Raw genomic sequence first — 14685 nt, 5'->3', positions numbered from 1 at the left:
AAACTGGCACACTGTTTCACTGTGTTTAGAATCCATTTGCATTAATACCTAAATGAGGGCACAACCCTGCTAAAAAGTGACTTAAAGGAAATTAGATTTAATAGCCACTGTGAGTTCCTATAACAGTGCAAAATAAATTGCTTTGTGCATCCCATCACCTTAGGAGTATTTCCTATTTACAGGAATTCCCCCTAGTGGATCAGCTATGGAATTTGATACACCCACTGTTTTTCAGTCTCTAGCATCTACCTAATACTGTCTGAACTGCTGCTGCTGTAAGAAACTGGGGAGAGAGGAAGTTCTGCTCACAGAGGCAAGAGGCTACTGGTTAGCAGGTCAGGGATAGGGAGCCCTGGTGGCAAGCCAAGAACTTAAATCCCCAGGCTGGGGCAAGTGGACCAAGAGATACTGACAGGGCAAGACTGTGAAAGCAGTGCTCCAGGGCAAGCAGAAGCTGTCATCCCAGCAAGATCTCTGTCACATGTGTATTCTGAACAGAGAAAACCATCCATGGACATGACTTGTTGTACACTGTGTCTTCAAGGAGCTGCATCTCATTACCTAACGCCTGGTGAATTCCCAGCTCATGGCAGCCATGAGCCCTCAGTACGAGGAAGAGAAGGTTGGCTTAGGTGTGCAGTGTGCAGCTGTTTCTTTGCCTGCAGAAATTCATAAACCCCTATTCAGCACAGCAGGAATAGTCAGTGATCAGTGCTGTTGCACTGGTCCACCTTAGGCGAAGGCTGGATAAACTTGGAAATACTTTTGTATTTCTCTGTCCATTATGAGCAATATGACCCCTTTAGACCCATTTGTTAGCACCAATGCAACCATTGAAAAAAGATTATAGCAAAATGATCCTAGTTAGGTTTGGTTCATGTGGTAACTGCTCCTGACCTCATTGACATTCTCTGGAACTGGTTTTGATATCTTCATCAGGCACTGCTGTTATGTGAATTACGTATGTAATGTGAATTTTGGTGAAGCATTTATGTACCAGGAAATATAATCAGTTCTGGCTGTGTTTAAAATGCATACAGCAGTTGATCTGTAAAAAATATTTGTGTTACCCTATCAAATAAAGCAAGAAAGTTTCTGGAAGCCAGAAGCTATGAAGAATTTTCTGTGTATATTTTACAGCTGTGTTTTATAACGTTGTGGGCTCACATGGACTTGCTTTTTAAGTCTAAGTACCTGCAGCAGGGTATGAGCAGCAATCCCTATAAACAATTTTGAGCTTTGTAATTTTGAGCTGGACAGAAACTATCTTGAGTTATCAGCAGAAAGGTGTTCTGCTTTCCACACTGTGAAGAGTAGAGATGTCTTCTCATTTACTTAAGATCAGAAAAAAGAGTCTGCCCTGGAGAGGTCATGAGTGTTTATTTCTAGAGAAAGTTTGGTTTGGACTGCATTTTACTGCATCTGGACAGGATAACTCTCTGAGCCTCTGAAAAGTTACTTTAGTATTTAATCTCTTTCAATTTTCATTTAATTAATCAGGAATAAATTCTTCATTATATATTTTATAAGATTCTTATTGTATGTTCTGAATAATAGCCAATTGCTTATTTCTCCAACCTTAGACCACTTTTGTCTTGAAAATTCTGTGCTTCATCGCATAGTGCAAATGTGTAAAAGGGAATAGAAACAGCAGAGATTTTACATTAATTTTTAATTAAACAAAAGTTTCACATTTTGTTCAGGGAGAAAAAGGAAGTAAAGGTTTTCCTGGACCAAAGGGATCAGTAGGAACTGGCCTTCCTGGACGAAAGGTAAATCCTAGATTTGCAGTAAGGAAAGAGAAGGGGTTTTTCTTCCTTTCTTAGTTATTTAGTGTGACAGGTCTTAGAAGAGATAGAGAAGACAAAGACATTACCTTTAAGAGCTAGCATGGTAAGTACCCACTACTCAATGTCTGCTTTGAAGTCTGTGAAAATCCTAATGGTCATTAAGGATCAGATTACAAAGTAGGATCTAGAATGAGGTCATCCCCATTGGCAGGAGAATAATTCTAAGTTATTAAAATTATATATTCATTTATTTTTCATATTTTTCAGGTATTACAAAATGTCCTTTTATTTGCCAGGCTCTGACAAAAAAAGGAATTGTTTTATGATTAACATCATTAAAGGGCTTTGCTTTAGTTGACTTGTTTTTTTCTACAATGAATGAATCTTTCCTTACTGAATAACTTCCTCCTGGTTGTTATAAAAATTGTGAGAATTTCCTACACTTAGCTATTCACATCTAACAGCTTGGGAGCTTTCATGTGAATATCAAGCTCTTTCACACAGATTCAAATTCCTGCCTCCTAGTTCTATTTTCACTCACATTCCAAATGCCACAATATAATAATAATAATAGTAAATGGAATATTTTCACTACTTGTCATATTCATCTTGTATATTGACTAATCCTTGTGACCCAGTGTAAATCCCTCCAAATACTTACATTTTGTTTGCTATTAATATAGCAGACTTGACACACATGATAAGGAATGGTTTAGTTCAGCAGGAATTTTGTATATGTGCCAAAAAGATCAGGTTTTAGTATATTTAACTGTAAGAAAGTAGCAACACCATCACAGCCAGCAAATCATATTTGCTTTCCTCTTATTATTAATGCTGACATTAACTTCGGTGACATTAGATTCAATTCATGGACAAGTAATGGAAAGTAAAATCCTTTGCTGGACATTATGATTTTGTGAAATAGAATAAGAACTCTCTTCCAAGACCTCACTTAGTTGAAACTGGGTTTCTTAATGCTGTGGAGAAGCTATTTACAATTTTCAGATTTACACCAGTTTGAATAAGATCAGAATCAGACTGATAAAGTCAAAAAGGTTCTTTAAAATGGTAACAATCATCAGTGAAGGCTATAACACAGGAGTTACCTGTGTGATTCCATTGGCTGGGTAATGATGAGGAATAATATCTAAATGGACTGTAATCTAGATAAATTCATAAGCTTTAAAATTTCAAGTGAAATGTAACTGGTTAGTAATTTCCAGAGAGAAGTTAAAACCTGTCCTACACAATCTTCTTTTTGAAAGAAGTGTCTAATTTAGAACCTGAATTTTATTTACGATGTTTCATTCCTGCATTATGTGAAAATTGTTTCATAATGTAGAACCCACTCACTTTTTGGAAGTGAAAGGTTTTAGTCGGTTGAGGGAAAAATTGCAAATTTGCTTCTAAATGTGAAAAATTTTATTTTCCAATGGATTTAACAGTCCAAGCATACCTCTTTTTGTCCTTTGAAAGCTCACAGGTTTTCATTTGGCTTTCATGCAGAGCTGGTGTGAGTTTCAATACAGTGGCTGATCTGAGGCAGTTATTTCTCCTTAATTATAAATTTGCATAGGTCCAGTATAAACGTTGTTTCAGAGTTCAAGAAAACCAAAGGACAGCAAACATTATATATTCTTGCAATTTGCATACAGATGATTTTACTCCCCCTCCAGAACTAAGGTAATTTTTCACATAAATTTCTTAAAGATGCTTCTACTGCCCATTTTGCTTTCTCTGAGAGCCTGCTTTCAGATATTCTCCTTATAATACATACAGCAGAAATTATTAATTAAAAAAACAACCAAAAGAGCCAGAAAATTTATGTTTAAAGCTCATTGAACTTTACTTCCAGCTCTGACAATCAACAAAACTGGAGCTATGACTGTATTTAATACAGTTGTTTTCAATTAGGGAGACTATGGAGATAAAGGTGACACAGGGAGCAAAGGTGCCAAAGGAGAGATTGGAGACCCTGGACCTCCAGGGCCAAAGGTAAAACACATTTTCATGTTACTTAAATTTATAGAATAGAAACTAGGCAAATTTGGCTTTTGTTAAGTATCTCCCTCTACACATTTCTAGGGATCTGGGGGAAGAAAAGGTGAACCTGGTCTTTCGGTAAGTAGGTGAATAAATCATTTGAAGCAAAAGCAGTTTATCTGGGAAAATTATTTAATGGTTATGTGATCTTACACAAGGCTGTTTATGAGATATTGCACTGCCTGCATTTTTGTAAATAAATAAATATTTCAGCATTCTTAACACTAGAACACACAACAAATGAATACTCTTTTTCAGAGAGAAGATGTTATCAGACTTATCCATGAAATATGTGGTAAGCATTCTAGTATGGAAAAAAAGTAGTTCTGATAAAACACAGTGAATTTATATTGAAGGAATGGATTTTTCCTCTGCGTGTTTGTGTGTCAGGATACCATTATATGAAAACAATTCTTGCTATGTTGCCAGAACTATACCTGAAGTAATTTGATCCAGTTCTGTTTCTGTGATCAGTACCAGTAACTAGAAATTAATTCATTAACTGAGTTTTAACTGACTAAATCTGTGTGTGAGTCAATTCATTTTTTAAAGGTGGTCTCTCATAAAATGTTTGAAATGGTTATTTTTCCAGGTTGTGGTATCAAATGTAAAACGACCCCACTGGAACTGGTATTCGTCATTGACAGCTCAGAAAGTGTTGGACCAGAAAACTTCAATATTATCAAAACCTTTATGAAAACATTCATTGACAAGGTTTCGGCCAACCACGCTACAACCCGCATTGGCATTATCAACTTCAGCCACAGAGTGGACCTGGTGTCTTCTCTGAAGCAATACACGAGCAAAGAGCAGCTGAAGTCAGCTGTTGACAAGATGCCCTACTTAGGAGAAGGCACGTACACAGCTTCTGCCATCCAAGAAGCCATTCGCTTATTCCAGGCAGCGCGCCCGGCCGTAAGGAAGGTGGCTGTTGTCATAACGGATGGACAGGCGGACAATCGGGATAAAGTACGGCTGGACACCATAGTAAGAGAGGCCCATGCTGCAAACATTGAGATATTTGTCATTGGGATTGTACAAAGGACTGATCCTCATTTTGATGACTTCCTGAAAGAAATGCAGCTCATTGCAACAGACCCTGATGAAGAACATGTTTACCAGATAGACGACTTTGTGACGCTTTCAGGTAAAAGGAACTATTTCAGTAAAAGGAAAGTGGAAAGCATGTTTGGCTTCTCCCATGGCCAGGCAAGGCAGCCTGCTGAGTGGCAGCTTTTATTTCTCTTTTGGATAAAGCTCGCTCTTGTTTTGCATCATCTTTGGCCAAATGAAACCTTTGCCAAATTTTTTACCTCTTGCGGAGGCAATAAACCACAATGAGAATCAGTTTTCTAAGCCCAGGTCTTCTCTGGGGTACTCCTCTTCTGTGAGAGATTGCATCAGCCTTGCTTCACAGTCCTTTTGTGCTTGGCCATAGTTTCATCCTAGAGAGATGCAGGTTTCCTTCCACTTAGACATAACATCTCAAACTCTCTCTCTCTCTCTCTTTTTTTGGGTCCTGTGAGTCTTGGAATCCCTCCACTTTCTCTAGCAAGGACTCCTTCTCTTTTTTTTTTTTTTTTTTTTTTTTTTTTTTTTTTTCTGAAAGCCATGAGGAAACCTGTGCTTTCACCCTAGTTTCATGGAAAAAATGGTGAAACCACAAATGCAGGGAAAGGGATATGATAGACATGGTATATTTCAATGTATATGGCATGAAAAATATCTGTGGCTATGGGTGAAATCAGGAGAAAATCCAAAGAAAATCTATAATGACCCATAAAAAAAAAAAAAAGGCACATTGATCTAGACTAACTGTAGACCAGCCTATACTTTTCCTGAGCATAAATTTATTTTGCTAGGCTGAGTTTGTGAATGAAGTTAAGTCTGGATTGAAGGCATTTAGAAAAATCCAACCTAAGGTCTGGTTCCCTCTGGGATTAAATTTAAGACTTTGACTCAGACTCCAGCATTGAACATAAAAATATTCCCAGTCCCTGGTGCTTTTTTGGTTTTACGAATAAGTAGAAAATTGTTGCCCAGTTTTTCTTTTTCTTTCTTATGTGTAAACACTTCCTTTCCTTCACCCTCAATTTTTTGTCTGTTATTCTCTTTTCTGCTATGACTTTTACTTACTAGAGGGACTTGATATTTTTATCTGTTTTTTCTCAAAAGAACAACATGGCACTAAAATAAAATAATTCAGAGACTGTGTTAACTTTATTAAATTTATCATTTGCATTTTGACATAACTACAGAAGATGGTCTTTCACAAGTCACTGTAATTAAAACTTTAGGGCTAATACTGCACTAAAAGCTTGTTCTGAATCATTGTGACTTCTTTTCACTACCCTTTAAAAATATCATTATTTCATTAATCTTTTCAGTTCTTGAAAATAAACTGATCACAAAAATCTGTGAGAACGACTCTGCAGTGTACACCAGAAATTACAATATTTTATCTCCTTCTCCAAGTCTGGAATCTGAAATTGCCAGGAAAGATGCTAATAGCCTGTTACCTAAAACAACCACTTCAGAGATTTATATACTTCCTACAGAAGCATCTAATAACCCGGTGAGTAAACTGGTAACAGTTTAATATGTTTTTTAATATGTGTCATTATTTTATTTCTAATATTTTGCCATCTTTATTTCACCATTCATTTTTTAATATGCAAATAACATGTCATTTGACTAGACCAAAGTGCTTGAAAAAAAGCTTTTCAAGTTAGAGTGAACTTATTTGTTGAGAACAAATGTTTACAAAAGAAATAGGGCAATGCTGCCTCTTGGCAATAAATGCTCAGAGTCCTCATGTTTTTTTATAGGTCTTACTCATCTTAGAAGTGAGTTAAAACTCTTACATTTCTATAGTGGCAGGTGCAATTATTTACATGCAAGCTGATTAGATTAGTTACTACAATCCTTCTTGTCTTGGTCACACACTTTCCAGGTTACTCCCAGCCATATTTCCAAGTTATTAAGCTTTTGATGTTCTTTCATTTTCCACATTGGGCTGTACTTCTAGGAGTCCTTATTTGTTACTCTTTGTTCTCCAGCTTTAAATTTCTCCTGACCTGCACTGAGGTTCTTCCCTCCAAAACAGTGCTGCTGCACTGACAGGCAGGGCAGGGAGAGCTTTCATGCAATAGATGATATTTTCTGCAGGTGTGGATCACCTTAGCTCCCTTATTAGGTGTCAAGGGTTTTTCAGCCACTGTTGGAGCATCAGATTAGGATATTTGTCAACTCTTTAGGACCTTTTTATTGCTTTACCTAAAATACTCAATAAAACTTGGAGTTTTGCAGAATGAGCTTTGCTTGCCCTTATAACCAGATGGATAAACTGGTTGAAATATGTTATATACAAACCTCTGTAGCTGCATGGAATGGATATGGCAGACCATGATACTGGTATTCAAATATTAATTGAATACAGATTACAGATAATTAAATATTACTGACTTCCTGTGGAGGAGCCAATGGATTATCCACTATTAATCCTTGTAGTATTGTTTATATAGTATCATTCATAATTAAATAGTTCACTTTCAAAATCTAGGTTAATTTCCAAGAATAACAGCTGCTTTGGTAAGTGTGATTAATTTAGGTTTTGGGCTTATAATACATCTAGACAGATCTATGAGACACTGAGGGTCAGTTTTGACATTCTGTATTATTAAGAAAAATAAATGTAAACCTAGATAGATGCTGATTTTATAAAACATGCGATAAGAATCAGAAAGGATTCTTAGGTAGGTTTATAGATATATCAGATAGGATTAGATGCTCACACCCTTGGTTCTGGCTGGCTGTTGTTATGGATAAATCTTCAAACTGTTGAATTACTGCAATAAACACAGTCTTTTTGTAGACCTAGAGAATAAATGAAAAATTCAAAGGACTGGATGAATTGTCTGCATCTTTACATTCCACCTAGACTGAGTTTCAGTCTAGGAGTTTTCTTAAATTGACTTTGAAAACTCAGAAGAGTTTTCCTAAATTGACTTTGTCAGTGGTGGCCTGTAAATGGGAAGATATTGAATAGTATCAAATTCCTTTCTGCTCTCAGTAGGTAATCAATGTCTGATTAAGGCAGTTGTTTGTGCTATACTGTACTAGGGACCTTGCAAATCTGCTTGAATATACTAAAATATTAGGCAAACCTTTAGATAATAGCTTCAATTTGAAGAGAAGGATTGAGTGCTTAACACTTCTATCAAGGTAAATTCTGAAATTCTAGTGATTAGCAACTGGCTGTTAACCAGAAGTAGGACAGGTTGAAGATGTCAGATCATGCCCAATGAGTGTACTAGATGTTAAGCAGCAGTGACTTACCCAAAAATTCCTCCCATTTTTTGTTTTATTTTTATTACAGACTAAGTAGTGACTGGAATTTAGCTTAAATTGAATTAATTCAGCTTAGTGGCTGAATTAATTAATCAGAGGCATTACTTTTCCTTTTCATTATGTTCTCACGGTCAGAAAATTATGGCTCCATACTAAATAATCACAGTAACCAATCTCTTTTTAATAGTGTTTTTTCACACATTGCTTAGCAAAAATTTCCTGCATAATTCTATCTTTCTTTTTTTTGGTCATAGCCTCTATGCCCAGACAGAATTTTAAGATTTTGACTCCTTTTGCAGCATAGTCCATCACAATCCACATACACTGAACCTCTGCCATCTGCTCAGGACCACAGTGTGACCATCTCTGCTCACAGAGAATCAATACTTCCCCCAGTTTATAACATATCTGAAACCAGACCCCTGAGTCCAGTTGTCAATCCTTTCATTGGTGGAACTGCTACTGAAGATCACCAGCCAGCTGCATGGCAAGCAGAGCTAGCAAGAACCCGAAAAAGTGAGTAATAAATACTGTCTGCAGGTTCTGGGTAGCAAGTCTGTACCAAAAAAAGATGAGCAAACCCCACTTTCTCTTCCAATATAATTGAGATTTTATTACTTTTTGTATTTCTGGCTGCTCTGTCTACAGACATCACAGTCAGAGACAGATTTTTGGACTCAGATGATAGCCGTGTGTACCAACTGCATGCTTAGGTATTTAGATAGCAGCTTGATTCTTGCATCAGGATTTAGACAGTCTTGCTTCCAACTAATCCTTATTTTTTTTAGGCCTGTTCAGGTAAGTCATTAATGGAAGTGGAATTCAGCCAGGCACAAGAAAGAAAACAAAAGGGGTGCTTTTCTTACTGCAGGAGGCACTTCTAAGACAACATAACTTATTCCCAGAATCCAAGCTAACTTTTACTGATGCACTTTCAGATCCAAGGTGCTTGGAACCTATGAAACCAGGAGACTGTTGGAACTATGAGGTGAAATGGTATTATGACAAGGATGGCAATTCTTGTGGCCAGTTCTGGTATGGAGGCTGTAATGGTAGCAACAATAGATTTGAAACAGAAAAGGAATGTCGAGAAACCTGTGTTGATTGATGAATAAGTAAGTTGTCTTCTTCTGGTCCTCCCTCAATCACCTATTTTCCTGCTTATGTTTTGTTTTATAGTAATCAAAACTCAGTTTTCCTTTTCAACACATAGCCTGTGCAGTCAATTTCACAAGTCCTTCTGCAATTTTTTGCAGTCACTCCTTTTCTTTGCTACTTTACTGTGGTACTTTACTACTTTAGAGGAACGCAATATTGTCACCAATTCCAACTTTGTCACCTCCCTATTTACTCCCTTCTCTAGATCACTTATCTTGAGTAGGACAGACTGTAGCATCCATCTTTCAGTGACATCTCTCCACTGACCCTTTATCCCATTTTTTTGTTTTATTCTTTTCACAACTTACAAGGCTGTCCCTCTCAAATCTATGACTTTCCTTGGGGGAGGGACCTTACATTTTGGAAACCCAGTCAGACTATACTGGCTATCTTTGATATGTGTGCTTAGTGAGAAGGGCATGGCCTTTAGAGAGGTTTCTTTTCAGTAGTGCATAACTGCCTTTACAAAAGCCATATAACTCATCCCAAATTACTTGCATTAAATACTCTATTTCCACTTTCAGTATAGGAAAATTCTATTGAGCTGCAGAGCCTGTTTTTCAAAGCTTTTCAGGAAAATGAAACAATTTTTATTTATTCTAGAAAATACTTCTGTTGGGAACTCTTGAAGCTGGAAGTTCATGTGTACTGAGGAAGAACTGACTGAGAAGAATCGAAAATAATGTGTTAGCTTGAAATTATTACTGCTGTGCTTTTTTGCCTTCCCCACTATTGTCTGCACATTAACCAGATTCCTGCATAATGTATGTTAACTGCAACACCATAGCAATAACTTGAAGTCACACGTACACATACACAGGGAGGTGCCTTTTCCCTCTGAATTTATAGTAACTTGATACTACTGCACATGGGAATAATGAGATTCTATTTTTTAGGATTAAAATATCAAAAGTGTTTACACTTGGTTTTTAATGACCAAGGTCTCTTAGTCTCATGGAAGAATAAAATGTGCTCTAGATTTAAACAATAGTAAGTAGTTCCTGAAATTAGCACTCTTAATACAGCATTTAGAGGCATAAATAAAGATTTCCATTAATTAGAGTTCTTTGGAATGTAAGTACCACAGCTATGGGTAACTAGAGAGGGGTTTTTCCCATTATTAAAGCACACTTGGATTAACATCAATATAATAGTTTCAATTATAAAGGTTGGACTTTCATTTAGAATTACGTTAAAAACTGGGTTCTTCATGTCCTTTAGTCTGTTCAGTACATTTCAATTTCTCAGGGCCTCTGGGTTAAAAAAAAAAGTTTTTTCACTCTAATACTCTAATATATGCTACTAAACTAAAAAAGGGAAAAGCACTGAAAGATATGTATTAAAGTTTACTGATATCCTTTCTAATTTTAGCCATAACCCCATATGAGCGCATTGTTAAGAATGAAAATGACAAATGTGATTAAATTGGGAAGTAATACTTGATAAAGAGTCAAGCATCATTATTTCTTTGTAAACTGAAGAACAGAATCTACACAGGCAGTATGGACAACTCTTGATATGTTCAAACACTTACCTTCACAATTTGTAAATAAATGACAGGATGTACTTTGCAAAATGAACTTGTTTCACAGCAAATAGGATCCAAACGTAATTCTGTGGAAAGCTGTGCTTGAAGTAGAGTTTAAAGTTTTTAATTTTTTTCCCAAAAATCTGGCCTTTAATTAAAAAAACTGAGAGCAGCCCCAGAAAACCTCCTATTCTTATACTCAGAACTAAAATAATGATAATATACTCATAATAACATGATGATCATTCAAAAAACCTCTGAGGGCACAATAATTTCTGTGTAACATGGAACAGTAAAACTGAAAGATATTATCTTGTACTATGCATATTATAAAGATCCCCTTAATCCTACCAGGAACATTTTACATTTTGCTGCACCAGGAAACTCACAGCAGCAAAGCCCACTGGAATTGCAAGAGAGATTAGGAATCTGCAAAATCTTTCAAAACTGTTCTAATCTTGCATGCTTGGGCAGTAGCTTCAAGGATGGAATTAGCTGTGTGTTCAGCTCCAGATCTCCAGACAAAGAGATACATCTGTCTAAGAAACACTGGGGATAATGAGTTTGGGAATAAATATGAGGATATAGATTATAGGTTTGCAGTATGCCCATAAAGTTTATTGAAACTTCTATAAAGTTTATTGAAAATCTTTCTGGTAAAGCCAACAAGCTTTAGTAAGTACAAATAGTGACATCATTTGTTACTTAACAAGGGTATAAAACAAGCAGTTACTCTTTAACATGCATACAAGGACTTGTTTTAATGCAGTTAAACTGGTGTTATACAAAAGAGCACTGCTTTATTTCCCACTTTCATGTAGAGTTGACTAAACCTTTTGTAGCAAAGAGGGAAAAGTGAGGTCTATAAGGTTGTTTTGAAAGTTGTATGCTGTTCAAATCAGATTATCCTGAAATGAACATGCTTTTTCTGTTCAGGTCTTTCTGTGTAGCTCCAGACTGCAAACTCTGAATGTATGCTCTGATATTTAGCAGACCATGGAAAAGCACATAAGTCCCTCCTGAAAGGACTCTTCTCTAAATCTGCATCAGCAGTGACTGGCAGCGCTGGCTCCCGTGTCTCCTCACCCAGCTCTGCCTTCCCGAGGGTGTCATGGGCCAATAAACCAGGAGAGGGCCCTGCTTGCCAAACATCCACTGTTTTATTCCAGACTAGTGTAAAATCATACAAGATCATTGCTGGGAGAATTACTGTTTTCACAGGCAAACAAGCCCTTTAGTTTTGTCACGGGCAAATTTTAAAAGCTAGAATAGTTTAAGCCTTAAATCCTTAAATCTTCTGCTAGACCAGGCCAAATGCTATAAATCATAAAAGCTAAAAGTAGTGAATTACAGAATTTTCTATAGAACTGATCATTATAAGATAAATTCTTTTTATGACATCCTTGATTCTAAGAGTTCAGATAAAGACTCAGAAAATTAACAGGAAAATAGTGTTTCATTTGCTCAGCATAGAACAGCAGCAGCTTTTCACTTTGAGAAGCTCTACCACTCTCTTGTTCACAACTATCCAACAGAATTAATCTTTTGCCTTAACCCAGGTCACTCACTGTCTGTCCCAAGGACTCACTCAGACATTAATAGCACTGCCTCTGCATTGGCCATCCTGTTGTCTACACTCCTCTGTTTATTTTACATCTTAAAATTTCCTCTCTGTCACCCTAAATTGACTGAAGATATGCAACATTTCCTGCACTGCACTTCTGAACATCCTTGGAAAACTGATTGATGTGTTTCCTCATTTGGAAGTTGCCATCAAAGACATTCCCTAGGAGGAAAAATGGAAAGAAAAAGAAAAGTAAAGAGAAGAAAAAAATGAATTAAAAATTATGCTAAAAGGTGAATTAAAAATTGATAGCATGGCTGAGACCAATGTCCCCATTTGTAAAGAAACATTTTATGGACAGTATAGATTTGGTCCACATTCCCACACTTCCTTGGTTGCTTCCTGAACTCTTCTGATACCATTTGTACGCACAGAAAACCCTTCCCAAACCATAGCACAGAGTTACAAACATGTTCTCTTAGGTAACCTGATGATTCCTTTTTATTAACAAAACAAATAACTCCTCTTCCTCCTCCACCCCTCAGTGAAAGGGCCAAAGCATTCATGGGCAGATGTGTTGGCCTGGGACACCCCAGCTCTACCAGCAAGTAGAGCAATTTTTCTGCTGACACATGAGAAACTATATGTTCAGCACTGAGATCTTAGACATTGCTGTTATTCCTCCTGCAGCTTCTTATCAATCATTCTTTAGAATAATTATTTGTCTCTCTAGGCTGACATTTTACCTTCCCAGTTGTAGAACTCTTCCAGGTGCTGCTGAAGCCAATCTGCAGCAGGTCAAGGTTTTGAAATTCCACAGGCAAATGTAAGCAGATATCTCAGCTACCATACTTGGTAGATAGACAACAAAATATGAAGTATAAATTATATTTAGCTACTAGATTTGTTTGCTTGAGACTGCCTTAAATCTGTCTTTACTTCCAGGAGAATTATTATATCATTTCATGAGACAAAATCAGTTCTAAGCTTTAGGGATAAGTGAAACTCAAATTTTTAGCCAAGTACTACTGAAGTGTGACTCTTTTTCCTAACCAGGAATATGTAGAAATTCAGCCAAATGCTCTGAAACATAATCCATAAAGATTTTCTATTTAGGTATTCTAACTGTATGTAAGACCTATTTTAGAGCAATTTGTAAGACAAAAGCAGGAGAGCCCATCATCCCACAATCCCTGCTTTTAGCAGCTCTAACCTCCCTATATGTGGACAGGGAGGGAGAAGAGAGATTTTTTGCATTTCATTGGTTTGGCAAAAGGAATCACCAACATCTGGCACAGTTAACCCTGGGGCACAAAGAAACCATTTCTTGTTATAAAAATAGTGGTCAATAAGTGCTTTGACAAGAATAAAACTGGCAAGCAAAAGCTCAACATGTGAGTAAAACCCCCAAAGAGTCTTGGATTAGCTTCAAAATAACTAAGCTAATCCCAAATGCTGCTGGAATTTTGACTGGTACTCCTGTCTCAGCAATTTAAAGCTTTCAGGACACTTAAAAAAAACCTTCCAGAGCAGCAAAACACTGATCAACAAATCAGAAAGGCCCCCAGGATGTGCCTTTAGAAGCAGGGGTTTGCAAAGAGGGGCTGCAGGGGAGAGAGATGCTCAGACATGCTCATGAAAGCATGAAAGATTTCAGGGATTTTGTGGCCTGGTTTCTGCCTGCTGCCCCTGGGGTGCCTTGGGCTTGCTGAGCACACAGGGATGGGTGTGGGGATTGAGGCTGGGGACAGCTTTTTCCATGGGAAGCAAATAGCCAGTAATTCTTCTGAATTACATTCATGACATAATTGGTAATTTCAGCTGCTTCTTACTTCATTCAGGGCAACTCCCTAGTGCATCATGTTTTCTCAAAGGATATTTTCTATCAGTCTTAACTACATTGTAAATTAATAGGTAATGTATATTTCTGCTGACCAGAGAGGCAGTGTTTTCAAATTAATTAACACATGTGGAGATTCACATATAAAATCTGGGTCTGAAGATTAATATTTTCATTTCAAGCTCCCTCAGAGAACTATGACTGGATGTTTTTAGTTTGCACACCATGTAACTGAACAGATCATAAGTGACTTGAGGCAAAGGCTGCCAAAATACACAGTATCTGTAATAACTGGATAGTATACTGATGAGGGCAGTGCTGGAGGCAGCACCATGTTCTTCCTGAAGGGAACAATCATATTTCCAAGTAGAAATCTTCCATTATTTTTTCATATGAACCATACAATCTAGTC

The 14685-nt window shown here is 37.0% G+C and overlaps 1 protein-coding gene across 2 annotated transcripts in view; it reads left to right on the top strand.

Annotated features, from left to right (window-relative positions):
• COL28A1 (collagen type XXVIII alpha 1 chain) overlaps positions 1-10790 on the top strand; it is a 59636-nt gene extending 48846 nt beyond the window's left edge. For both annotated transcript variants that reach the window (XM_050971329.1, XM_018909441.3), the window contains 9 exons: positions 1704-1772; positions 3705-3785; positions 3876-3911; positions 4092-4128; positions 4426-4980; positions 6221-6408; positions 8483-8699; positions 9122-9298; positions 9945-10790. In XM_050971329.1, the coding sequence (XP_050827286.1) occupies positions 1704-1772; positions 3705-3785; positions 3876-3911; positions 4092-4128; positions 4426-4980; positions 6221-6408; positions 8483-8699; positions 9122-9291 (1353 nt within the window). In that variant the 3' untranslated portion in view covers positions 9292-9298; positions 9945-10790. The remainder of the gene's footprint in view (positions 1-1703; positions 1773-3704; positions 3786-3875; positions 3912-4091; positions 4129-4425; positions 4981-6220; positions 6409-8482; positions 8700-9121; positions 9299-9944) is intronic.
• Positions 10791-14685: the final 3895 nt, after the last annotated feature.

This window comes from Serinus canaria, chromosome 2, assembly GCF_022539315.1.
Source record: "Serinus canaria isolate serCan28SL12 chromosome 2, serCan2020, whole genome shotgun sequence".
NCBI lineage: Eukaryota > Metazoa > Chordata > Aves > Passeriformes > Fringillidae > Serinus > Serinus canaria.
Note: the sequence above shows the minus strand (reverse complement) of the source record. Positions and strands in the feature narration are given on the sequence as shown.